General features: G+C 38.6%; 1 protein-coding gene across 3 annotated transcripts in view; it reads right to left on the reverse strand.

Moving 5' to 3' along the window:
* Window positions 1–27,906, reverse strand: part of CDK5RAP2 (CDK5 regulatory subunit associated protein 2) — a 153,807-nt gene that overhangs the window by 117,159 nt on the left and 8,742 nt on the right. For all 3 annotated transcript variants that reach the window (XM_043983832.1, XM_043983831.1, XM_043983830.1), the window contains exons 2-3: window positions 22,722–22,786; window positions 18,202–18,269 (exon numbers count right to left, since the gene is read on the reverse strand). In XM_043983832.1, coding sequence (XP_043839767.1) covers window positions 18,202–18,269; window positions 22,722–22,786 — 133 coding nt within the window. The remainder of the gene's footprint in view (window positions 1–18,201; window positions 18,270–22,721; window positions 22,787–27,906) is intronic.

Raw genomic sequence — 27,906 nt, forward strand, 5'->3', positions numbered from 1 at the left:
TAGTATAAACCAACATCTCATACTGCATACCACAATAAACTTTAAATGGATACAGAACTTAGATTTAGAAGTGACATCACAAGCAAATTAAAGGAAAAAGGAAGAAATGACCTTTTAGATAAATGGATAGAAGAGTCTGAGTTTGTGACTAAACAGAGAGAACCACAGAAAATAAACTGGACAATATTGATAATATAAAATTGAAAATTTTTTACCCAAATATGAAGCAGTTAGAATTAGAAGTAACTGAAAAATCTTTGCAGTAAATTTCTCTTATAAAGATCTCCTATCCAAGATACATAAAGAAATGATTCAAATTTACAAGACTAAGAGCCATTCCCCAATACATAATAGTAAAAGGATATAAATGAGCAATTTTCAAAGGAAGAAATCCAAGCTATCAATAACCATAATAAAAAATTTTCAAAATTACTAATACTCAAGGAAATGCAAATTAAAGCAACTCTTAGTTTCTCCTTCACACCCACATTATACTGGCAAAAATGAAAAAGGAAGAAAATTGCAAATATCATGATTACAGAAAAAACAGACATGTAATGCACTGCTAGAGAAGCTGTGTGAACTGATCCAGCCATTCCTAAAAGCAACTTGAAATTATGTCTGAAAATTTAATAAACCTTGTGTACCCTTTGAGTCAATCAGGTAGCACAGTAAATAGGGATGTGTACAAAAATGTACCAGCTCTTTTTGTAATAGCTGAAAACTGGAAACTAATAGGGTGCCCACCTACTGGGGCATGGCTAAACAAATCACAGCATATGAATGTAATGGAATATTACTGTGCCTAAAAAAGGACAAAATGGACAATTTCAGAGCAAATTAGGAAGATCTCTGATCTGAAGCAGAATAATGTGAGCAAAACTAGGAGACAAATTTAAACAACATCAGAGAAAAACAACTTTGAAAGACTTAAGAACTCTGATTAATACAATCATAAACCATGTGTCTAAAAGGACTGAAGATGAATCACAATACCTACCTCCTGCCAGCAAGGTAATTGACCTAAAATACAGAATGAGACATGTGCTTTTGTATATAGCCAAAGTGGGAATTTGTTTTGCTGGCTACATGTTTGTTATCAGGGTTTTGTTTTGTTTTTATTGTTCAATGGGGAGTTGGGGGGAGGGGGGGATAGCAGAAGATATAAAAAAAAATGCTTGCAAAAATAAATGAATATATTTCTTAAAAGTAGTTTTAACCTCCAGTCCACATTTACATTAATGACAAACTATTTTGAATACTAGAGCTTTAACTTATCAAGACACAAACAAGACAACTATGAAATGATTTTAACAGATATAAAGGAAGAAAGGGGCAGCTAGGTGGCACAGTGGATAGAGCACAAGGCCCAAAGTTAGGAAGACCAGAGATACATACTAGGTGTGTGACCCTGGTCAAATCACTCAACCCTGTTTGCCTCAGTTTCCTCATCTGTAAAATGAACTGGAGAAGAAAATGGCAAAACCACTCTAGTATCTTTGCCTACAAAACTCTAAATGGGGTCAACAAAGAGTTGAAAATGACTGAAATGACTGAACAACAAAAAAGGAAGAAATAAATAAATGGAGAAATAACTGTCCTATCTTGGTCAAACCAATAATATATTAAAGATAGCAATACACCCAAATCAATTTATAAATCTGATGTAATACCACAGTTATTTAAATTAATAACAAAATTCAGAGCAGACAAGAAATACCAAAGATTATAAAAAAGGAAGACTTGTATTGCCAGAATTCAAATTATAAAGTGAAAATTACCAAAACTATCTGGTACTGAATTAAAAAAAGAGATTAATGAAACAAAATAGATAATCCAGAATTAGAAACAAAGGCACAACTAGTGTTTGTTAAATCCAATATTATAAAACACCTGGGAATGAAACTCAAAAATAACTGAAGGAAAAAATGGATAGTATGACAGAAAATTAGAAAGATCCAGATCCCATTACATATAATAAAATAGCATATTATTACATGTATTATGTGTTAATTTTAATATATGGATCACCTGGATTTGATGGAGGTACCTTATTATCCAAAAAGAGTTTTATGAAACCTTGGATTAATAGGAGCAAAATGTTCTTCAACTGAACTCCAAACCTGAACCCAGATAGCTAACAGATAAAAGACCCTACCTAGTGACTTCTTCTCCCTCAGGATATTAAGTCCCTATATTGTGGTAACATCTGGGCATCCTCATCTTTGCCAAACCCTTTTTTGGAATCCTGAGGTCTTATCATGATGTTTCTGTATTCCCTCCATACTTGTTATAACTGAAATTGTTAAACTGCTTTTTGCTTCTGGGTTGATTTCTGTATCATACTATTGAAACTGACAACACCTTGTAATCAGTGGACTAAAACCATATATACCTTCAGAAATGGGGAGTCCCCCAAGCTTCTTAGGAGAGGAGTCTTCACATGATCATGTTGTGTTACCTTTCTTCTTGGGACAAAATATTAAATTGATATTATATTTTTCTGTCTGTCTCTAATCTGTTTTGTAGGAGGACAGATATCATGTTCTCTGATCTGGTTCATTTGTAGGAGATATTATAAGATATTTCTCTGATCTGTTTTATTAATTTTGTAGGAGAGATTAAAGATTATTTCTCTGATCTGTATGTAGGAGACAGGCATATACAAAAACCATATTTTAATATTCGACATAGTGGATCAAATCTAAATTTTTTAATCATAAGAAATTAGAAGGAAATAAGATAGTGAACACAATTGTAGAAATGAAAATACTAGTCAACAAATAAATAACAAAATAGATTTAATTACATAAAAGCAAACCTTTATGCAACAAAAAGCAATACACCTCAAACCAAAAGGAAAAACAACAGGAAAAGTCTTTGCTGCATATATAGCTGATAAAAATCTAACAGCCACAATCTTTAAGGAATTGCCACAAATTTATATGGGAAAGATCCATTCCCCAATAGATGAACAAAGAATGAAAATAAGCATTTCTTAAAATAATACAAAACTGTCCAAACCTACCTTGTCAAAAAAATCCCTAGTAACCAGAAGAATTACAAATTAAAACAACTCCAAGATACCTCCTTACGGCCATTTAATTGGCAAACAATTAAAATTCAATTCAACCAGATTCACCTCCACACCCAAGTCTACCACTTCAAGCCTCAGTGCTATCAAGGCTGTAGACTAGTCTAGGCCTTCACTCTAGAGATTTCCCAGGGAGCCTTGCACCAACCTGGGTCTCAGCCCCACCTCCCCTCTTCCTGTTCAATAATTAATCCAAGACACTCCTCCTAGCCAAGATCTTCACTCCCCCAGAGACTTCCCCAGGAGCTTCCTCAGCTGGAATCTAGACCACCCTCTGGGGCTTCCTCCCAGGGCCTTCTCTAGTGCTTCAGAGCAAAGCTTCTTAAACTGTGGGTCAAGACCCCATATATGGGGATCATGAAAAATTTGGCAACAGTAAAAGGTTATATATACCTATTTGTTATACCTATATACCCCAGGTCACGTAAAAATTTCTCAGGCAAAAAGGGGTTGCAAGTGCAAAGAGTTTAAGAAGCCCTGATCTAGACCATCCTCTGGGTCTTCCCCTCAGGACCTGCTCTAGTGCTCCACAGGACGTTCCTGGATCAAACCTACCTCAAACTGCCAGCTTCTCTCTTCTATCTGCAGTCTCCCAGGTCCCAAGGAGAGGTCTTGAACAATATAATCACATGCCTACCTTAAATAACCTCTCTCCACCTGGACTCATTCTTCAGGGGTTAACCTACCTTGCTCCAAATGACCCATTGATTCTGAACCTATGTCTGTAGTACCAGTGCCACTCCCCACCCCCACAGTCTACTCCCTTAATCCTATTTCACTAAAACCCCACCCCAGGAGGTCCCACTTCAAATGTATCCACCCATTACTCTCTGCTCTCAGGATTTCCAGCTCCAGGCTTAACAAACTTGTTTTCATCTTAAAAGCTTTTCCAGAGCTTAGCACTGGCACTTAGCAGATACTTACTAGATGCTTACTGAATAACTGAGCTTTCTCACTCTCCATCTTTCAGGAGACAAGGCTACCTACCTAGTTTCTGTCCCTCTTTGTCTCCCTCCTCCTCCTCCTCCTCCTCCTCCTCCTCCTCCTTTCTCCTTCCCTCTCCACTTCCCTCCCCCCTTTCCTCCCTCCCGGGTCCTCATTCTACTCAACTTCCATAACCTATTCCTCCACTCCATCTCACCCTGGCTCCATACCCAGCAGACATGGTCTTACTCTTGCTTTGCAATTTACCCATAAGTGCCCCACTTCCATGTTAATGAACTCCAAAATCCCTTTCTATGATCTCAATCTTGCCCTCTGCTTTACAATCCCTAATCCTGTTCTTCATCCTCAGGATAACCTCCCATCCCTCCACCCCACAATTCTTTCCCAGGGTACACTCTCCCCCCTTCCCTATTTTGACCCCTTTGTGAATCAGTTCAACTCTATATTACTTTTTTTAAAGGTCCTTTATCTATCATGCTTTGCCAAATCCCAACCCCTTGAATTCCTCCCATATAGTCTACCACTATTCATGTGCTGCTAAGCAAACATGGAGAAAAATCACAAAACTTAGCGGGTTGGGTCTACTACAAATTTATGTTAAGTAATATCAACTGGGCCCTCACTACAGCAAGACAATCCTGTTATGCCTCTATAATCAATTCACTATCCCACTCACCACAACAAGCAATTCCCAAACTTTTCATCCCTCCTCAAACTTCACTTTCTCAACTAAGGACTAAGCTTCATACTCCCACCCCCCCAAAAAAAGAAAACTAAGGAGCACCCATCTTCTCCCTTCCTCCCCATCTCCTCACTCAGAATTCTTCCTCTACAATCTCCTCCTTCCCCCAACTCACATGAAGACACAGTCCTTCTTGTGAAGGTAAATCCCTTTACATGCACCTGGTACCATTCCGTTCCTTCTCCAGCAGACAGCCCCCTCTATCATCCTCTCTCTCACTAATCTTCAGTCTCTATATATTAGCTGCTTCCCTGATGCCTACAAAAATGACCCCATCTCCCTATCCTTAAAAAAGCACCCCCCCTTCTGAAGATTCTAGGCTAGCTATTGTCCTAGCTAAACTTGAGAAAACTACCTTCACCGAGTCTCTTCACTTCTCCTCTCCCTCAATTCTAAACCCTTTGCAATCTGGCTTCCAACTTCATTATTCAAGTCAAATTGCTCTCTAAAGTTACCTATAAGGTCTTAAATGCCAAATCCAATGGGCTTTTCTCAAACTGATGTAGGAGGCAAAAAGGGGTTAACAGAAAAACCTAAAATCCAAGTTCTAATTCAGATATGAGCTCTAAGAGGGATTCAGACCCCAGTTAATGGATAACTTACAAGTCAGAATGCTAAATTCTCTTACCCACATAAATCAGTACCCATAACAGGAACTTAGGGCCTACAAAGGAAAATGTTAATTCCCCACCCTCAACTTCTTACTTTACTCATTATATAATGCTAACATATTATCATATCACTAATATAAATCACTTATAACTGGTTCTCCAACTACTAAGAATCAATGCTAAGAAAACAGACTCACAAAATATTATATTAGGAAAGGAACTTGGGGACCCCGTCACATTTTACAGAGAAGAAAACTGTGGCCCAGAGCAGGGGAATTTCTTGCCTAGAGTCACCTAGGCAATTAATACCAATGCTAAGTTCTCTAAGGCCAAATACTTCTGGGCATGTTGGTAGAAACCCTTCTAATAATGAAGGGCTGCAAGTTCTGCTATAAAATGATATGAAAGGGGGGAAAAGGGAAACTAATAGGTTTAAATTTGAAGCCTATTCAAGTAAGGAACATAAATTTGTTCAGACAGATGCCCAAACCATGACTGAAAGTTAAAACATCATCTTTTTTCTATAACTTAATGATAGGTAAGAAGAAACAGACTGTAAAAAGGCCTCAGGGAGAAGAATGTCAAAAAAGCCTCAGCTAACAAGCTAGAAACGTGGGGAAACATTTGATCTCTCCAGGACTACTCACTTACTTTATATTTGGCACAATATTTACACTAAATTGAAAATATCTAGTTTGTTTTTCCTACAGTATGATCTTACCAAACAGAAGGAATATGCCCCTCCAGTGGCAGGAATGTCAGTTAATATGCTAAGCTAACTCCTTATACTTTTATAATATTTTGTTGTATAACAAAAAAGTCCTCCAAGATCAGGACCATATTATTATTCAAATGGTACCCAGAACATAAAAGTTTGTGTCTCTCTCTGGGTCACTTCAAATGGCTGGCTTGTTAACCATCTTTCCCTTCCTTTCCTTTTACTAGTTTCCCACTTGTAGACACTTCTAACTAATTCCCATGCCATTTCAAACTGACCAAAGGATTCAGTGGAGTATATAAAGGAAGAGCAGTGGCAGAATCAAGGTGACTGGGTTCTCTGCCACTGACTAGTAGGCTATTTATAACTTTGGACCTCAGTTTCCTCATCTGTAAAATGAGAAATTAGACTACATGATCTCTTAAGGTCTCATCTTGCTATAACAATATATGTCTATGAATTTATGATTCAACTCCCCTTAGTCACCATGAAGAAACCAGTAAACATATAGCACATTAAATATATTTTACAAACTCTAAGCATTCTACCCTCCCTTTAACACTTGAGGTTTCAATTTTCTGGGTAACAAGAATAGCAAGGGAAATGTTTGTTGGCTTCATTAAGAACCTCCTTTTAAATGTTTTAAGGAGACAGAGCATGAAACATTCATCGAAATAAAAACGTGTTCCCAGCCAGATGCTTGCTGTAAAGAGAAACATTACTCAGCTACCAATAAAATATTTATGTAGGTTTGCTTTAGAATGCCTGTTGTTTGTGTGGTGAGTTAAAATTCTTAGCAATACTTGAAAGACTGAGCTAAAGTAGTCAGAAGGCCTTCAGTTTATGGCCTCAAGCTAAAAGAGATTTAGATTTAGGTTGGTCACCACTATAAAGTGGGACACACACACACACACACACACACACACACACCCAACCAAATATTCTCATTTCTTTTGCAAGTCATTCAAGTGAAACTACAGTAAACACTCAGAAAACCGGGTACTAGCTTTTCTCCATAAAGTGGCAGTCAAGTTCCCTAAAGATGACTGTCACCATTCTGTCAAAAGAAAGGTTGTGCTCAAAACACTTTGACAAAATTGAAAATATCTTATCAGTGAGAGTACCTCCACCATCAGTAAAAATAAAAACAGTTCAAATTTCTACAGCCCTTTACAGTTTACAAAACACTTTTCTCAAGACTCCTGTGAGCTAGGGAGTTCAAGAATCATCACCCCTCTTTTACAGAGGAGGAAACAGAGCTTAAATCATTACACACAGTAACAGAACTAGTTAATGGGATCACATTCTGGGCTCTAGACCACCATTAGAGTGTTCTTTCCACTATAATATGTTGCTTTCCACAGATGCACACACTAAAAACATGTAACCTATATTATACTTGGGAATTTAACACACAAAAGTAAAATAATGCCATAGCTAAAGCTTCCAAATTCATGTCACCTTGGACACAAGTGCTAATTTTATGTTGACTCATTGAAATGAAAAATATCAGAAAATTAAAATGGGAAAATATTTATCAAGGTTAGAAAAAAAGACTCCACCTTCATGACAAACAGTAATGAAATTAATCACAGCCTAACTATTCCGTGGCCACTCTCTACCATATATCTCATATAGTCAAAAGCTGTGTTAAACCAATCTATTTGCTGGCTCAAACAATTTTATCTCCTTCCCTTCCTCTCTCCTCCTATTACCCACTCATAGTGCCAGCTTTCAATACCACCCACCTGGGCTATTACAATATCCCCCTAACAGGTCTTCCTGCCTCCACTCTCTCCATCCTTCAATTTGTCCTTCAAAATAAACACAAGTTTGATCTTGTCATTTCTCTGTTTAGAAACATTAGGTGGCTCTCTACTCTCTCCTAAATAAAATTTCAGCTCCTTGGCCTGTTTATAAGGCTTTTGACAATACGACATGACTCAAATTTCAAAGTCTTATCATATCTTGCTCCCCTCCATGCACTCTACACAAAGATCAACTCTTGCCTCCTGGACTCACATAACACTCTGTTACCTCCTTACTTTTCTCAGGCTGTTTCCCTTGGTCCCTAATGTTTTCCTTCCCCTATTAACTTGATGAATCCCTACCCATCATTTAACTAGGGGTTCTTTATCTGGGGTCCATTAACTTTTTTTTTTTTTGGGGGGGGGGGGGGAGACAGGGCAATGAGAGTTAAGTGACTTGCCCAGGGTCACACAGGTAGTGTCAAGACCGGATTTAAACTCAGGTCCTCCAGATAGATAGATAGATAGATAGATAGATAGATAGATAGATAGATAGATAGATAGATAGATAGATAGATAGATAGATAGATAGATAGATAGATGGATGGATGGATAGATAGAGCCAGTACTCTATCCACTGCGCCACCTAGCTGCCCTTCCTTGAACTTAAAAAAAAATTGGTAACTCAATATGATTGATTTTCCTCTCCATACATAAACTTATGTATTTTATGTATTTAAAAATTGTTGTTCTTGTTTGCCCTTCATTCTCAAAGAGCACCATGACATCAGGGTGATGTCATGACTTGCAGTGAATTAGATTTAAGTGAGGTAGGGCTATGCAAAGTTGACAACCTCACTCTATCCTCCAGAGCCATCTGGGTCCAGTGGCAAGATAGATAGATAGATAGATAGATAGATAGATAGATAGATAGATAGATAGATAGATAGATAGATAGATAGATAGATAGATAGATAGATAGATAGATAGATAGATAGATAGATAGATAGATAGATAGATAGATAGATTAGATAGATAGATTAGATAGATAGATAGATAGATAGATAGATAGATAGATAGATAGATAGATAGATAGATAGATAGATCAGGACAACTGCAAATGGCCCTGAATGTTTAATGCAATTGGGGTTAAGTGGCTTGTCCAGGGTCATATACCTAGTAAATGAGGTCATATTTGAACACAGATCCTCCCCAAATTCAGGGCCAGTGCTCTTTCCACTGTGCCACCTAGCTGCCCCGTATTTAAAAATATCAATCTGAGAATAGGTCTGTAGGCCAAAGGACAGGCCCCAAGAAAGGTTAAGAACCACTGCTTGAAGCCCAACTCAAATGCTACCTCCTTGATTCTCCAGGTTAGTAATGACCTTTCCTCTTAGACCTCACATAAACATTGTTTTCCAACTAATATATTTCTAATTGTGTCTAATATATTTCTCATTGTAAAGATTGGAATGACACCACCTGCTGGAGACTTACTGTAGAAAAGCTCCGCCATGAGGTGAAGGTCTCTGAGGGCAAGACCATGCGTCTTTTCTCTGGCATCAGGAAATGACGTTTGCTCGTGGGAGGAAGAAGAGGGAGGCTGGCGTTCTGACACTCTCTTTCCTGTGGACTCTGGCAGAGAGCGGAGCTAGGAATGCTCTCTCCCTTTAATAGATAAAGGAATCTAGGCCCTTCTCTCTCTCTTTACCAAATTCTTATTCTCCTTAATAAATGCTTAAAAGTCTAACTCTTGCTAAAGCTTATAATTTATTGGCGACCACTCATTAGAGATTTTTGACAGATTAGCTAGAATTTTAGCCCCTTACATCATATTGTATCCTAAAGCTGGCTATTGTGAATTTGTTGGGATACAGTCTTGTTGGGGACTAAACCTATAATTTCATTAATACTGGAAACTCCAAAGGGAGGAAATTCCCTCTACCAATGTAGGTCAGTACTTTCTCTGCAACTTAGAGTCTTCAGAATTGCCTAGAGCACTGAGAGGCTGGTTATGTGGCTTTCCCAGGGTCACACAGTTAGTAGGTGTCAAAGGCAGAAACTGAGCGCATTTTGTTAAGGCTTTGAGGCCTGCTCTCTAACTACTATGTTCTGCTTCCTCTCCCAGAAGGCACAATACCTTAGGTCCCTAGGACCTGGCCTCCTATATTTTTTCCAGTTGATCCATCTCATCAAAGCAAGAGCTTATGCACAAAGTAGGTGCTTCATAAATGTTATATTACACTGCTATAGAGACTGAATGAGATTCGGGGAAGTATAAAGAGGCAGACAAGTAAAGAAAAAAATTATAGATTTAGAATTGTACAGGCCCTTATACGTCTTCTAGTCCAATTCCTTTATTTTATATATGAAGAGCCTAAAGCCCCAAAAAGTTAAGTGACTTGCCCAAGACTGAGGTAGTAAATGGCTAGGCCAGGATTCAAACCTAAAACCTGTGACTCCGAATCTTTCCAATGCACCATGGGGCCCTCATTCAACATAATCAAAAATGAAACCTAGGCACAGGAAACAATATTGTCATGGCCTGGGCAAAACCATATTACCAAAGATGATTATGGTATGGCTTGAGCCACTTTCAATAAATTCAAACATAAAATCACATTAACCCATTTAAAGCTCCTATTTAGAATAAGGAGAAGTCCCTGAGAGCCACCATTCATTAAGAGAAACAATCTCACAGACATCTGGTTAAACAGTTGCTCTTTAAATTCAACCTTAGGAGACTACATAAAAGAACATCCAAAAAGGCTGTTAAGTCGTTACATTCAAATTATACATTCAGAAGGCCAATGACTAAGGCTGGGTGATCCCATATCAGAGGATTACCTTCAATGTCAAAGCCCTCAACTCAATATGTGAGTTCATGGATATTCATGTTAAACGCCTAAGGCATGCCCAACCAATATAGAAATTATAAATGCCAACTTCTGAGGTAGAGATATGGACAAAATCCAGTTGGCTCAGGTTGATCTCTGATAAATAATACTTCTTTTTTTTAATTAATAAAGTATTTTTTTCCATTACATGTAAAGATAGTTCTCAACTTTTGTTTATACAAGCTTTCCAATTTCCTCCCTCCCCCCCTTCCCTAGACAGCAGGTAATCTGATATTGGAGATATATATATATATATAAAATAACATTAATCCTATTTCTGCATTAGTTAAATGATACTTCTTAATAACAGGATCTTGCTAAAGGTAATTAAATGAAATATTAATGAAAAGCAAAGTGTCAAGACTAGGTATGGGGTTTAATCTTCACTCCAGTGCACCATGTTTCATTAAGAAAGCTGTTCTTACATTGTACACAGTAACAGAAACATTGTGTGATGATCAACTGTGATAGATAGTATAGAAACTCTGCATTTGGGGGAAGTAACTTGCCCAGGTACATAGCTATAGGAGGGGGCAAGGGAAAGGAATAAGCATTTATTAAGTGCCTACTATGTGCCAGGTGGGGCAGTTAGGTGGCAAAGTGGATAGTGCTGGGCCTGGACTCAGGAAGACTCATCATCCTGAGTTCAAATCTATCATCAGACACTAACTTTGTGACCCTAAACAAGTCACTTAACCCTGTGTTCCTCATCTGTAAAATGAGCTGGAGAAGGAAAATGGAAAACCACTCTAGTATCTTTGCCAAGAAAATCCCAAATGGGGTTGCCAAGAGTAGGATGTGACTGAAATATGCCAGGCATTCTACTAAGTGCTTTACAAATAATATCTCATTTAATCTAAAGAACACAGGAACTCATAATCTAAATCTTGTGTTTCCAAGTCTAGTTGTTTAAGCAATTGGCATTTAAAGGGTTTGTTAAAGGCATGAAGGATTATCATCAGATTCTCCTGTCTGTTTTCCCTAGCACTGGGCAGTGAATACTTTCTAAATAAGTGGTTTTTTGGTATGTCAGTGGCTATGCAAGAAAAATAAAAGTCAGCCCATACACAAAACTTAAGAATCTGAAACAAAATGTACCGGAATGAAATTATGGAGTACATTCCTCCCTTCTTTGAAGCAATGAAGGATAAGGATAAGGGATGTGGAAAAACTATATTCATGGTCAGACTCAGCTGATGTATTTAAGGAAGCTTTACTCAAATGCTCTTTTCTCCTTTTTTTTAATTCTTTTTTAATTCTTTATCACAAGGAATGGCTTGCTGAAACGAGAGAGAGATATTTCCAGAAATGAAGATGCTGTTTAAAAAAAAAAAAAAGGTATTCGGGGCAGCTAGATGGCAGAGTGGATAAAGCACCTGCCCCGGATTCAGGAGTACCTGAGTTCAAATCTGGCCTCAGACACTTAACACTTACTAGCTGTGTGACCCTGGGCAAGTCACTTAACCCCAACTGCCTCACCAGGAAAAAAAAAAAAAAAAAGGTTTTCAAAAATATTTTTTAAATTATGGAATATAGTCAGTTGGTCTTTAGGTTCATGGCGAGGTACAAGAAGACAGCTGCTGAAAAGGTCCTATGGGAAATTCTAACTGGGAAAAAGGCCTGAAACAATCTGCTGACCCCACCAACATAAGTGCCAACAAATGGGAGGCAGATCAATTAAGAAACAAACAATCTAAACATGGAAGCTCCTGGCATTCTCTTATATGAAGGAAGAACTTCACCTCCTCTACATAGGCCATGCTGTTCCTAAGTTCTCCTTGCTTCCAAGAGCCCATGTTGGGTTCAAGGAGCCAGAGGCCTGGCTTTCATTTAACTTTTCAATTTAAAGCTATGTTTTCACAGACCTTGGGCCTAGAGTCTTGAAATCCCCTTCATCTGGACATCCCCAAAGTTAAGAGGGGGCCCCCCTGCCCTGCACAGATAATCATTACCAGTAAGAGCCTTACCTTCTTGAGAGTTTAGACAAGGAGCTTGACTGAGATATGCAAAGTGGCAAATAGCAAAACAAACAAGAATAAACAAAAAACTGAAGCTACTATTAAGTCTCTCGGTGGCTGTAATACATGATCTAATTCTTCAATCCAACAAAGTAATCTCTAAACATTAAAAAAAATGCTATAGAACCGAGAAAGCATGAGGTGACCTTTCTGAGGTTTCAAAATCAGACTGGCATCCCAGAATTTGCCTCTATTCATAGACTGACCGGGGGCAGCTAGGTGGCGCAGTGGATAAAGCACCCGCCCAGAGTTCAAATCCGGCCTCAGACACTTGACACTTATTAGCTGTGTGACCCTGGGCAAGTCACTTAACCCTCACTGCCCCATCAAAAAAAAAGAAAGAAAAAAGAAAAGGAAAGAAAAGGAAAGAAAAGAAAAGAAAAGAAAAGAAAAGAAAAGAAAAGAAAAGAAAAGAAAAGAAAAGAAAAGAAAAGAAAAGAAAAGAAAAGAAAAGAAAAGAAAAGAAAAGAAAAGAAAAGAAAGGAAAAGAAAGGAAAAGAAAGGAAAAGAAAAGAAAAGTCATGTCAATTAATGGACTTGAATTCAACCAGCCAATTAGCTGGAGCTCTGTGTGGGGACGGCCCCTCTTCCTGTTCAACAGGGGGTTCAGGAGGAACTGAGTGGAACTCTCTCTTTGATAGAGTGACAGGCTAGGTGAAGGTGGCTTTCTCTCTCTCTCTCTTTGCTAACCCCTAATATACTTTAATAAATGCTTAAATGCCTAAACTGTTGCCCAAGTTTCTAATTTATAAGTAAACCCTAGGTAGTTTCTCCCCCACACTGGGGGAGCAGGTAAGGACACACACATTAGATTTTAATCATCACAGTTTCTATAGTATGGAATATAAATAAGCTTCTTAAACTGGAGATCACGACCCCATATGAGCTGGCATAACTGAATGTGGGGGCAGCAAAAAATTTGGCAGTAAATGTCTGATTTGTATACCTATTTTATATACCTACATACCTGGGGTCATGTAAAAATTTTTCAGATGAAAAGAGGTCGCAAGTGGAAAAAGTTTAAGAAGCCCTAGTATATAAGATGGATAAGCTACATTACATTCATCCCTCTCCACTAGAACACACTGCTTCCCAACACAGGCTGACTTTTCTGGCTCTTGTTTACCAGGGCTGCCCACCTAAGAATGAACCAAACTCATATTAAAGACCAAAACTCTGCCCTTTACTACCTTCCACTTCACGAAGCCTTAAAGTAAGATTCCCCCATTCCCAGACTAATGAAAAGGCTGGCTGCATTACAAATGGAAGGACATGAACTTGTAAATGAGCTAACACCCAAAATCGTTCTTGCTCGGTCACAGGTGCATCACATGATCCAGTAATGTACAATATCAGTGTCTCAATTCCCTTACCTTCCTGGAAAGGAAATGGATAATGAGCTATTCAGAGTGGCAAAAATGATTGTACGACACCCAGAAAGGTGCAGTAGCATTAAAAGTCTGGATAGGTAGACTTGGTTTGGCTGAATAATCAACTTCTTTCTGAACGGGAGGCTCATCTAAAAACTGGTTACACCCCTGTGCTTCCAGGTCCAACATGGCTTGAAAGGAAAATATGCTCACCTCCCAAAGTGAGTCATTTCTATATAATTCTAAATCACCCAAATATAAATGTGTATGTTTAATTTGGAAATCATTCAGATGCACAACTATTCCTGCCTGAACCTAAGCATATGCCACCTGGTGCCACATCCATCACTGGAATGCATAAAGTGAAGAACCTAAACTCACTGGCCTCTAAGGCTTCCCAGCTTCAAATCCATGATCTCGGGACCATTAAAAGGCAAAGGAGGCAAAGAACAAAAAAGCACCAGGCTTTGAGTCACAAGACCCAGGATAGAATCCTCTGTTTTTCCCACCGACTAGCTATTCAAACCCTGAGCAGGGGGAGAGCCTTAGCAGTCTAAGATCCATCCCAATTAGGGAATTTCACAATTCTATAAGTAGGAATAAGCAAACTGAGTTCTTCTCCTAGACCTGTCAGTTTACATGAGGTTTATCCTCTCTTAGACTCAGTTTCATCCACTGCAAAATGGGGTTCATAACTATCTTTCTCAGAATGACATAATGTGCATGAAAGCCCTCTGCAAACTGTAGAACACAGAATACGTGAGCTATTGTTACCACTAAAATAAGTCATCCCTAGCCACAAGTATGTGTACAATTCAAGAAACAACAACAACAACAAAAAAGCATCTTTTACGAGCTTTCTAAAGAAATGCTGAAACCATCGTGGAGAAGAAATCAAACATTTAATGGTTCAGCCCAAAAGAAAGATTTGAATGACTTCAAAAAAGAACTGTGAGGGGGACATCTAAAACAGAGTGGCCATTTCAATTTCAACTATGGTATTTGCTCCTGCAAATACTATAATAAAAAATATTAATGCCATAAAACCTAACAGCAGCCAAAGGACTCCAATCATAAAGAAAAAAACATAAATCCTTAAAGATACTGGCACCATAGGCAGCAGGCTGCCTTCGTATGTTCTGTTGCTTTGCCAGTTATTAGGTCTTCAAGACCACTTTGATTCAGGAAAACTTGAGTCAAATGAAAAAGGAACATGAAACAAAGAAAGACCATTTAATAGTAAAGCGCATTTTAATTATATGCAACACGTGATAATCAAATCTTAGCCATTTGAGGACCCAAACCCCACAACATATAGTTTGTACAGTTGAAATTACCACTGCTCAAAGCTTAGAAATTACTTGTTTCCATTACAGATCTGACAAGTCATTTCTTCAATTGGTCACTGGTGGTTTGCAGATAACTATTAGAGGTAATGAGTATTCTAAATTAAATCCAAAGACAGCACCACTCCATTCCAGAAAGACAATCGGGGATAAAGAAATATAATTGCAAAGAGTTATCCCATTTGTTTCCTCCAGTCCTTCTTTGATAAATATCTATTCTATCTTCCACACTACGAATTTCAGTGGGATACAAATGAAGAAGGTTCTAATTCATACTGTGATGAATGAGTGGATCTTACAGTTAACTTGTTCAGAAGAACTAGAGTTGGAGGAAAAAAGGCCTATTTTCCTGTTAGCTGACAATACAGCCATGACCTCCCCTCCTAAATGAGGAAAATCCTCAAATACAGACTTGAAAGTTCTAATACACTAATTAGCCATAGGATATGAAATAAATTCCACCCACTACTGAACATATACGCTGAGGAGTTCAATCACAGGAAGAAAAGCCATATATAACAAAGCATGACTAGCAGCACCTTGGATGGTGGCCAAAAACCTGCAAAGTCGGTATCTATCAATTAGGGAATGACCAAACTGCTATTTTGTAACAGAATTCTGTTCTTCAAGAAAAAAAAACAATGAATATAAAGAATTCAAAGGCACACAGATATACCTGTAGAGACCACTGTAGAGGAAAGTAAGCAGAACTAGGAAAACAATAGAGACACAATTACAACAGGCTTGTTTTTGTTTTTAATTGAACCCCCTATGATTTCATCAGTGAGGGGAACTCCTGGTGAGGAACTTCCTCTCCCAACGCAGCTCAATCAGCACCTTCTCAGCTACTTTTAGTCTTAAAGAGAGGCCTGTGGGGGCAACTAGGTGGCACAGTGGATAGAGCACTGGCCCTGGAATCAGGAGGACCTGAGTTCAAATCCGGCCTCAGACACTTAACACTTACTAGCTGTGTGACCCTGGGCAAGTCACTTAATCCCAACTGCCTCACTTTAAAAAAAAAAAAAGGGGAGAGACGCCTGTGGAAAGGGGAAGTCTGCTGACTTGCCCAGGGTCACACAGCCAGTATTATGTCAAAAGCAACAGTCGAACTCAGCTATTCCTGGCTTCAAGGCTAGCTCATGATCCACCATGCCATGCTGACTATACTATTGAAAACAGCTGCAAAAGACACCTTCTCGGGAGCAACTAGGTAGCGCAGTGGATAGAGCACTGGCCCTGGATTCAGGAGAACCTGAGTTCAAATCCAACCTCAGACCCTTGACACTTACTAGCTGTGTGACCCTGGGCAAGTCACTTAACCCCAACTGCCTCACCAAAAAAAAAAAAAAAAAAACACACCTTCTCATAGAGAGATGGGGACTATAGGCACAGAAAATTATATTTGCTATTAGACATTATTACTCTGTAAGGTGCTTTGCTAGACTGTTTTTCTTTCTTTCCTTTTTTTTTTTTTTTTTTGCGGAGCAATGGGGGTTAAATGACTTGCTCAGGGTCATACAGCTAGTAAGTGTCAAGTGTCTGAGGCCGGATTTGAACTCAGGTACTCCTGAATCCAGGGCTGGTGCTTTATCCACTGCGCCACCTAGCTGCCCCCTAGACTGTTTTTCTTTGTTACAAAAGGCAAAATTCAATGGGGGTGATGAAGAGGAATGTGGGAAAGCTAGAGATATCAGGAAATGACTGTAATATAAAAGCAAAAGAGGGAGACGGCAGAAGGGTGATACCATGGATAGAATGCAGGGCCTGGAGTCAGCAAAACTCACTAAATTCAAATCTGGCCTCAGACACTTAACTAGCTGTGTGGCCCTGGGCAAGGCCCTGTTTCCCTCAGTTTCCTAATCTGTAAAATGAGCTAGAGAAGGAAATGGCAAACCACTCCAGTATCTCTGCCAAGAAAACCACAAATGAGGTTATGAAGAGTCAGACACAACTGAAAAACAACTGAAAGACAACCAAAAAAGAAAGGCACCAATAATTTTTGGGCAGGGGTGAGGCAACTGGGGTTAAGTGACTTGCCCAGGGTCACACAGCTAGTAAGTGTTAAGTGTCTATGGTCACATTTGAACTCAGGTTCTCCCGAATCCAGGGCTGGTGCTCTATCCACTGTGCCACCTAGCTGCTCCACCAATAATTTTTTAAACTAGCAATTCCAAATCTCAGTTAGCATTCTGTTTATCTGACAGTTAATGCAAAATATTATGTATATGTCTTACATTTCCCAAGAGAGGCATTAAGATGAGCTTAGAAAAAATTGAGGTTCATCTGTGTGATATGGTATCCCTAACTACTTCAAAATTCTGCAGAAAAAAATGAAAACTCTATGGCCTGACAATGTCCTAAATTATGGAAAGCATCTATAAAAATCCAAGAGTTGACAGGCAAATGAAAGCTGTAGTCAGCACCAACAGGCTGGGGCACAAAAAAACACCAAATGTTACTTACAAAATGACAAATCTTTGACCGTAAAGGTACCTGTCCCCATTTTAGGTACAAGATAAGTAGGTTCTTGGCCTCACAATCAAGGCCAAAAAGATTTAGCATCAATCTTAAGGTACCACCAGGAAAATGTTCTTTCTCTGCTGGTATTTAGCCTTAATAGTTCTCTGAAAATACAGTTCCCTCTGGGTTCTGGATTGCAGGAGGTAACAAGCTTGATTTGTTAACTAGGGTAACAGAGATAGCTCCACTTACATTTTCAAAGTCTTTCATGTTTCGAGCTCTGGTGGGAGACACAGTTTCTTCTGAAGCATTTGGGAACACTAAAAATTAGAAGAGAGACACTTGAAAAAAAAAGCACAGTATGCAAATTACCCAAAATTCATAGTGGGAGAGGGGCCTGAGGAAAACAAAATGGAAAGAAATACACATTGTGCTGAACCATATCACTTTTTTTCAGCTACAATTTACTAATTTGGATCTAACTAAATCCCCCAAATACCATATTTAATATTTGTAAATCGTATAAACTTAACCCAAGTGTAAAGGGATGATAGAACATGAAATAACAACTTCCAAACAAAATGTTCTATTCACATGGCAATGTGATAGCAATTAGACTCATAGTGCTGGAGGGAACCTAACAGGATAATCTAGCCTAGTCCGACCCCTCTATTTTTTTTTTTTTTTAGTGAGGCAACTGGGGTTAAGTGACTTGCCCAGGGTCACATAGCTAGTAAGTGTTAAGTGTCTGAGGCCGGATTTGAACTCAGGTACTCCTGACTCCAGGGCTGGTGCTCTATCCACTGCGCCACCTCGCTGCCCCGACCGACCCCTCTATTTTGCAGGTAAAGAAACAGAGCCCAGAGAAGAAAAGTGAGTTATATAAGGTTACACAAGTGGTAAGAAACAGAGCCAAGATTCAAATCCAGTCGGTCTAAAGGAAGAAAAGGTTTCTGAAGCCTAGTGGGTTTTTTTTTGTTTTGTTTTGTTTTTGGTGAGGCAATTAGGGTTAAGTGACTTGCCCAGGGTCACACAGCTAGTAAATGTTAAGTGTCTGAGGCCAGATTTGAACTCAGGTCCTCCTGAATCCAGAGCCAGTGATTTATCCACTGCGCCACCTAGCTGCCTCAAGAAAAGAAAGGTGGGGGGGCAGCTAGGTGGCGCAGTGGATAGAGCACCGGCCCTGAAGTCAGGAGTACCTGAGTTCAAATCCGGCCTCAGAAACTTAACACTCACTAGCTGTGTGACCCTGGGCAAGTCACTTAACCCCAATTGCCTCACTAAAAAAAAAAAAAAAGAAAAGAAAAGAAAAGAAAAGAAAGGTGGGGATGGAGGAAAATTCATTCTAGGCATGAAGGATAAGGGAGACAGATGGTATAAATTCATGGAAGTAGGGGATACAATGTCGAGTTTCTGTCTAGTTGGAAAATATAGTGTATCAATGGATAATGTGACATGAGATCTTCAGGTAAAGGGGGCATAGTTGAATTCCAGAATCACCTACAGTTCATATCTACCAACAATCAGACATTGGTCAGTTTTACCTCCTCAACAAAAATCTCATGGGTTCATTGAGAGAAGACCACTCGCTGAACTATTCACTGTGAACTAGAGAAATTGAAAAAAGGAAGGTACATGATAGAACCCAATTTTGCATAAGCAGTTTGTACTTTAGGCTCCTTTTCTGAGCACTTATATTCCAATCTGTATTCTATTTATCTGTATACCTGTCTTATTTCTTCCTCCTATACAATACGATCCTTGAAAACAGGGAATCTATTTTATCTTTCTATTGCCCATAGAACACTATAGATGTTTGCTGAAATGTGTACCCCATATTCTATGCATTTTGGAAGAAAGTCTTCCACACTCAATTCAATTAAACAAACAGTTATATAGCACCTACAGATAGTTTTCAAAATAACTGAAGCTTATCCCTCTAAACACTAAAACTTCTGGAGGGATTTAACCATTTCTCATGGAAATATAAAATAAGAATAATAAAAATTCACATTAATATAGTGTTTTTAAGTTCACAACATACTTGCTCACAACAAGCCAATGATTTAGGTGATCATTATTCCCATTTTATAAATAAACAGAGGCTCAGAGGTTCTGATTTTCCCCCAAGGTCACAAGGTAGTAAATAACAGGATTAAGAGTTGAATCCAGGTACTCTATTTCTGGATCCAGTGTTTTTAACTGTGCATTTCTGACTCATTAAATAAGAGTATAATGATCATATTAAAGGAAGGGTAAACAACATCACAGAAAGGGCACTAACCTCTTGACGAGACACCAAGATGCTCATCACTATACTTCCTAACTGTAAGCAAATCACATGACCTATCTGGGCCTCACTTTCCTCCTACAAAAAATGGTAAATGGGAAAATGGGAAGAGGATCAGGCTTAAAGCTTACTACCTGGGTCATAATGGGCAGGTCACTTAATCTCCCTGGGCTTCAGTTTCCTTATCTATAAAATGAGGCAAGACCAGTTCACCTTCCAGCTCTAAAAATCTATAATCACTAACATCCCTTCCAACTCTCTGTCCAATATAACCAATCATTGGACTTTTCCTTAAAGATTCAGGGTCATTAGGAACATCAATTATTATATTGCAGCATAATGCTATGTTGCCCAGAGGGTTTCCTGAAGTACTACAGGGCTGTTCACTCCTATATTTGCCTCAAGAAACCCAGAATTACTCTCCTAATTTGCTGTTTCTAATCAGCTGCTAATTGATAAAGAAAACAACAAAGCTAGTTAAAATAATGTGAAAAGTAAAAGTAAATGGACCCTGAATGAGGGTCTCTAGAGAACTCCTGTAATAGGGGGTGGGGGGGGAGAACGGGACAAGAAGGAGGGGAGGAGAAAGTCTGTTTTGACTACTCAGAGGCTTTTGATAATTTATTAGGTTTTCCACTAAATAGCTGAGATTTCTAAATAAGTGTCTACCAGAAGAAGTGAAATGTTATTAAATAAAAATCTCATGGATGCATTCATGTTCAAGTAAATTTCAGTGATTATACAATATTCTGACATAAGTACAATGGAGAAACTTGGAAGCACAAGGTCTAATTTAACTTTAGGCCAAGAGGTCCTTAGTCTTTTTTGTGTCATGGGCCCCTTTGGAATTCTATGGACCCCCTTCTTAGAATAACATTTTTAAATACATAAAATAAAATACAAGGTATTACAAAGGAAACCAATTATAATGAAATACAGTTATCCAAAAAAAATTTTTTTTAAAGTTCAAAGACCCCCTGAAATCAGAGTCTCTATGACCTACTGTGGGTCTGTGGAGCTCAGCTTAAAAACTCTACTTTAGGGGCAGCTAGGTGGCACAGTGGATAAAGCACCAGCCCTGGATTCAAGAGTACCTGAGTTCAAATCCAACCTCAGACACTTGACACTTACTAGCTGTGTGACCCTGGGCAAGTCACTTCGCCCTCATTGCCCCGCAAAAAAACAAAAAACAAACAAACAAAAAAACCCTCTACTTCAGGCAGCCTGGGGAAGTGCAAACAGCACCCAGGTGGAAATTAAGAAACAAGTTCTAGTTAGGGCTATAACACTATCAATTAATTGTATGACCTAGGGCAAGTCACTTCCCTTTTCTAGACCTAGTTCCTCTTCAGTAAAATTAAGAGATTGGACCAAGTGATTTCCATAAGCAATTCCAAATCCAACATGCTATTACTGTAAGATATTCCAAGAAAGCAAACTGTTAGTTTTTTCCAAAGAAGACATAAATAAACGCTCCCATTTCTAAAATACTTTAAGGTGTACAAATTGCTTTCTTCAGAACAATCCTATCAATCAACAATTAAACAATAAGCACTTATTAATGCATCTAATGCATGCCAGGCATCATGCTAGGTGCTAGGAATCCAAATATGAAATAGTTCCTGCCTTTAAAGAACTACAGCATGTTCACCAATAAGTGCATGAAGGGTATATACAAAATAAACACACAATAATGAGGGGGGATTGAAACAAGGGAAATAAGAAGTGGTCTATGGAAGGAGGTGGTACTTGGGCTAGGGCTTGATGAGAACTTAGAGTTCCAAGTGTTGAAAAGTGAAGAGATGAGAAGGGAAAGCACTGCAGACTTCAGATATGGACTTTGCAAATATACAAAGATGAGAGAGTAAATATCATTTACAGGAAACAGAAGTAGGCCACTTTGGGTGGAGCACAGAATGGATGAGGGGCATAGTGAAAGCATTGTTGATACAATTCAGAGATCAGGAAACTGAGGCTCAGAAAAGTTAATGACTTGCCCAGGATCACATACTGCTTCTATAGGTTACAATTAGACTTCAAACCCTGGTCTTCTGACCCCAACATCAGTTCTTTCTCTTGGTATTACACTTACTTTCCACAAAATTGAAACTGTTGATAATGACAGTAAAACACAAATTGCAAAAGACTTTTGTGCCAAATAATTTAGTTTAAGCATGATACAGTAATTATTTACTAAGAGCCATTCCCTGTGGTCTAGCCAGCTACAAGATCCAAATAGGCCCATCTCAAAATGACTGGACTGGAATGCAGCTGGCAGACTGAGTTGGGCAGTTTCACAAAAAGGATTTGGCAGAGTAAAAAACCAAGATACAATTTTTACTGAGCCACCAACTACCCTTTAGCAAGAGCCATTTTAGCCTAATTTTCTGACCTAACCATCACTTAGACATCCCCATAAATCTAAGAACAGCCAGTCTAGATTCCTTCTTGATAAACAAAACACATAATTTGTTGTACTTACCAGTGCCTCCCAGACCAAAATTAGGATCAATGTCTGAACCATCTGGTAAATTTGAAATAAGAACACTAGGAGAAAACATGCATAACAAAGCAAAAGATTAGACAGTTTTAACAACATACAATACTAAGACTGCCTAGGGCAACTAATAAGACATTAAACTACACTAGCCTCAGCTAACAACAAATCAAGAAAATGTGCCCATGATATAATTAGGGAATGACACCACCAACAAATCTTTAAAATGTGACTCAGGAAAATAATGGCCAATTCAGGTGCTTCAAGGATATCATAAAGACCAAACATAAACATGGAAAACTCATTATCCTAAAAGGTTGTAATGCCTAAAAAAAAAAAAAGTTGGAAAGGAAGGGGGTAGAAACACATACAGGTAGAACTGTAATGGGTTACTAAACGAAAAAAGGAATGCTCAAAAAATATTCCTAACTTTTGAGGTGAATGTCACAAAGGGTATCACACTGATAATAATCATATGAAAAGATGCTTATATTCCTTAAAAATCAGAGAAATACAAATCAAGACAACCTTAAGATACTATCTCACATCCACCAAAAGGGAAAAAATTGATAGAAAAAAAGTTAAAATGTCAATATTGGCAGAGTGGCAGCGGGAAAAGCCTTTATCACACTGTTGTTGGGGATGAAGACACAAATATTTTAGAGCAATACAGGAGTCATTAAAACAATAAACCTTTTGACCCAGTGATTCCATTGCAAGGACTATATCCCAAAGACACCATAAAAGGAAAAAAGGGCCTACTTGTAAAATGTAAAAAAAAAAAAATCAAGGCTATTTTATTTGTAATAGCAAGAGTGGAACCAACCTCTATGTCCAATGATCAGAAAATGGTTACATAAATTATAGTATATTAATAGAACTGAATACTACAGTAGCAGAAAAAAATAACTATAATATATCCAAAGAAACATGAAATGGAAAGTGGTGGTGCCTGCATTCCCATGAAGGAATCCCATTGAAGAGAAAAAAGGTTTTCACATGCAGGTTCCAGTAGAAGACTTATAAGTAATTAATTCCATGAGGATGGGGGGTGGGGACATAGTGTTCAATTAATCTACCAATAAGCATTTATCAAGTACCTACTATGTTCTAGGTACAGTGCTGTTGACATTGATAGAAATAAGCCAGTCCTTGTATATAAGGAGATTATATTCTATTAGGAGAAATGTGTGTATAGGTGTGTATGTATATACATATATGTGTACATATATATGCATGTATATGTGTATGTATACACACACACAATATAAATATAAAGCAGGGGGGCAGGGAAGGAACACAAGCAGCTGACTGGATCACAAAGGGTTTCATAGAAAAAGTGGTACTTAAGCTGAGTTTTTTTTTTGGGGGGGGGGTTGGTGAGGCAGTTGGAGTTAAGTGACTTGCCCAGGGTCACACAGCTAGTAAGTGTCAAGTGTCTGAGGCCGGATCCAGGGCCAGTTCTTTATCCACTGCGCCACCTAGCTGCCCAGTTAAGCTGAGTTTTGAAGGAAACTAGGGATTCTAAGAGTCAAAGGTAAAGAAGGAGTACATTCCAAGTTGGCAGATAATCTGTACAAAGTCATAGGTGATGGAAGATGGAGGATCATTTGTGAAGAAGAGCAAGGCCACTTTAGTTGGGCTACAGAGTTTGTGAAGTAGAGTAATAAATAACAAGCCTAGAAAGGTAGATCAGAATTAATTTGTAGGGGCGGCTAGGTGGCGCAGTGGATAAAGCACCAGCCCTGGATTCAGGAGTACCTGAGTTCAAGTCTGGCCTCAGACACTTGACACTTACTAGCTGTGTGACCCTGGGCAAGTCACTTAACCCCCATTGCCCCGCCAAAAAAAAAAAAAAAAAAGAATTAATTTGTAAAGGACCTTAAATTGAAAAAAAAAAAAAAACACCTGTATGTGACCCTAAAGATAACAGAGAATCACTAGAGTTTATTGAGTAGGAAAATGAAATGGGTCAAACCTGGGGAGCTAGGTTGTACAGTGGTCAGAACGTGAGATTTGGTGTCTGGGAGACCTAAGTTCAAATCCATCCTCAGCCACTTACTAGCTGTGTGACTGGGCAAATCATTTAACTTCTCTGTGTCTCAGTTTCCTCATCTTTAAAATGGGGAATAACAATAGCACCTGCCTCATAGGGTTGTTATGAGAATAAACTAAGAAGATTTATAAAGCACTCTGCAAATTGAAAAATTCTACATGAGTTCTGCTTATCATTATCATCATTATTATTACTAAAAATCACTTGGGCAGCTATGTGGATGATGACCTTGAGAGGAGAGAGATGAGGTAGTGACGCCAATAAGGAGGCTACTGCTACAGTCCAGATAACAATGAGACCCTCAGAGTGGTAGCTATGTAAGTAGAGACATGACCAACTCTAGACATGCTGTGGAGTTAGATTGGACAATATTTGGCAAGTAAGAACTCAAGGATAACTCTCAGGTTATAAAACTAGAAGACTGGTTGAACTTTTAACAAAAAATGGATGGGTTTGGAGAGGGGGAAGAATGGTTCTGTTTGATATATGTTAAGTTTGAGATGCCTATGGGACATCCAGCTGAAATACCCAGTAAACTACTGGTGATTTGAGTCTGGGATAAGGAGACTAAGGCTGTGCATATATAGATCTAGGAATAACCTCTATAAGATGACAATTAAGCCCATGGAAGCTCAAGAAGTGACAGAGAGAGTGTAGTGAGAAAAGAAATCCTAAGACAGAGCCTTGGGGCACATCTTAGTTATAAATAGTAAAGTGTATAATGTTACTGCTGCTTACATTGTTCATCCTTCGTTTTTTGAAGAGGACCAATGATATGGGGTTATGTCTTGACTTCTGTGTTAATTGGATTTAAGTGAGGCAGAGTTGGGCAAAATCATCTCATCAAGGTCACAAGGATCACAAAGGATACTCTTATCCCCATCTCCATATTTTTCAACTGACTGCTGTGCCCCATTCCTGGGATACTCTCCCTTCTCATCTCTGCACCTCAGTTCCCCTGTCTTCTCTTACATCTCAGCTCAAATTCCAGCTTCTGAAAGAGGCCTCTCCTGGTCACCCTCCCACCCTAGCAGCTAGGGTCTTCCCCCTCTGATATTACCCCCTCGTATGTTCTCTTGTATTCTATATAGCTTGTATGTACCAATTTATTTTTAATTTTGTATCCCCCATTCAAATTTGAGTTGCTTAAAGGCACAGACTGCTTTTGCTTTTCTTTGTACTCTCAGCTCAGTATAGTGCTTAGCACACAGGAAGTGCTTGAAACATGGTGTTGACTGACTAAACCCATGGAAACCAAGATCACCTAGGTAGAGTACACCTTCAAATACACCAGTGTATATGGAGTGGAACATGAATGATGATTCAGTAATGAGGAGAAGGAATGTTAAGACAGGCAAGAAAACATCGTCATACAACAACTGAAGAAATACAGAACATCCAGAAAATAGTAGTCTACGATCTCAAATGTAGCAGAGACCAAGATGAATGATAATATAGAAAAAAAATCAGTGTTCAACAATTAAGAGACAGATGTTAAAGTTGGAGAAATGACAGGATTAAAAGCCAGATTTGAAATGAGAAGTAAATAGGATATGAGAAATTTGAGACAACAAGAGGAGATGACAGTGTCAAGTGAAGATTTTCTTAAGAGTGAGGGAGATTCGAATGCCCATCAATAGGGGAATGGCTAAACAAGTTGTGGTATATGAGTGTAATGGAATACTACTGTGCTGTAAGAAACAATGAGCAGGAGGAGTTCAGAGAAACCTGGAAGGACTTACATGAACTGATGCTGACTGAGAGGAGCAGAACCAGGAGAACATTATACACAGTATCAGCAATATTGTGTGAACAATGGGGATAGACTTGGCTCTTCTCAGCAGTGCAATGATCCAAAACAGTTTCAAAGAACTCGTGACAGAAAATGTTCTCAACATCCAGAAAAAAAGAACTATGAATTATGAATGCACATTGAATCATACTGTTTCTACTTTTGGATTGGCTTTTTTTTTCCTTCTTGTTTGAGGTTTTTCCTTTGTGCTCTGATTCTTCTTTCACAAGATGACTAATGTAGAAATATGTTTAATGTGATTGTACATCTACAACCTATATCAGACTGCTTTCCGTCTTAGGGAGTGGGGGGAGAGAAAAAAAATTTGGAACTAAAAATCCAGTGAAAACAAATGTTGAAAACTATCCTGATATGTAATATGTAACGGGAAAATTAAAAAAATTTTAAAGAATGAGGGAGATTCACTTACTAGCTGTGTGATCCTCGGCAAGTCACTTAACCCTCATTGCCCCACCAGAAAAAAAAAAGAAAAAAAAAGAATGCAGGAGATTTGGGTATGCTTATAGGCAACATGGAAGGAGCCAGTGAATAAAGAAAAATTGATGAAGACAAAGCTCCAAGAAGAGAAAGGAAGGAATGCAATCAAAGCACAACTCTAGTGGTCGTTTGGCCTTGTCAAGGAAAACTACCTTTACAGGAGATAATGAAGCAATAGGGAGAGAATGAAGGAAGATTTTGAAGGGATAGGGTCAAGACAGGAGAAAGATATCTGAGTCGTCTAGAGAGTCAGTGGTTAAAATGTGAGAATGAATGACATTGCAAAGAGAGAGCCAAGGACAAAACCTTGACAAACACCCTTATTAAGGGATCAAAGACTTAGAAATTGGAAGAGACCTCACAGAATGAGATATTGAGAGGTTAAGCAACAAACCTGAGGTTATATAGGGAGGAAGCATCACAAACAGGATCTGAACCTGAGTTCTCTGACTCCAGAATTGATACTCTTTCCACAGAGCTAGGGATTCAGAAATGGATAAGCAAACAGCAAAGGAGACAGACGTGATTTAGAGGTAAAAATTCTTTAAAGACTTGGAAAAAGTAGGGCAACTAGATAGTACAGTGGACAGAGCACTAGCCCTGGAATCAGAAGGACCTGAGTTCAAATCCTAGCCCTGGACACTAGCTGTTCACTTAACCCAAAATTCCTCCAAAAAGAAACAAAGACAAAAAAATGCAAGAAAGCTTAAGAACAAAAAGACCCTATGCCTACAATTGGGAAAAAAAAAAAAACCCAGAACAAGCTAAACCAATCACTAAAAGATGTTGCACAATGGAGAAACAGAAATATAAGAACAATTTCA

Source organism: Dromiciops gliroides, chromosome 2 (assembly GCF_019393635.1).
Source record: "Dromiciops gliroides isolate mDroGli1 chromosome 2, mDroGli1.pri, whole genome shotgun sequence".
Taxonomy (NCBI): Eukaryota; Metazoa; Chordata; class Mammalia; order Microbiotheria; family Microbiotheriidae; genus Dromiciops; species Dromiciops gliroides.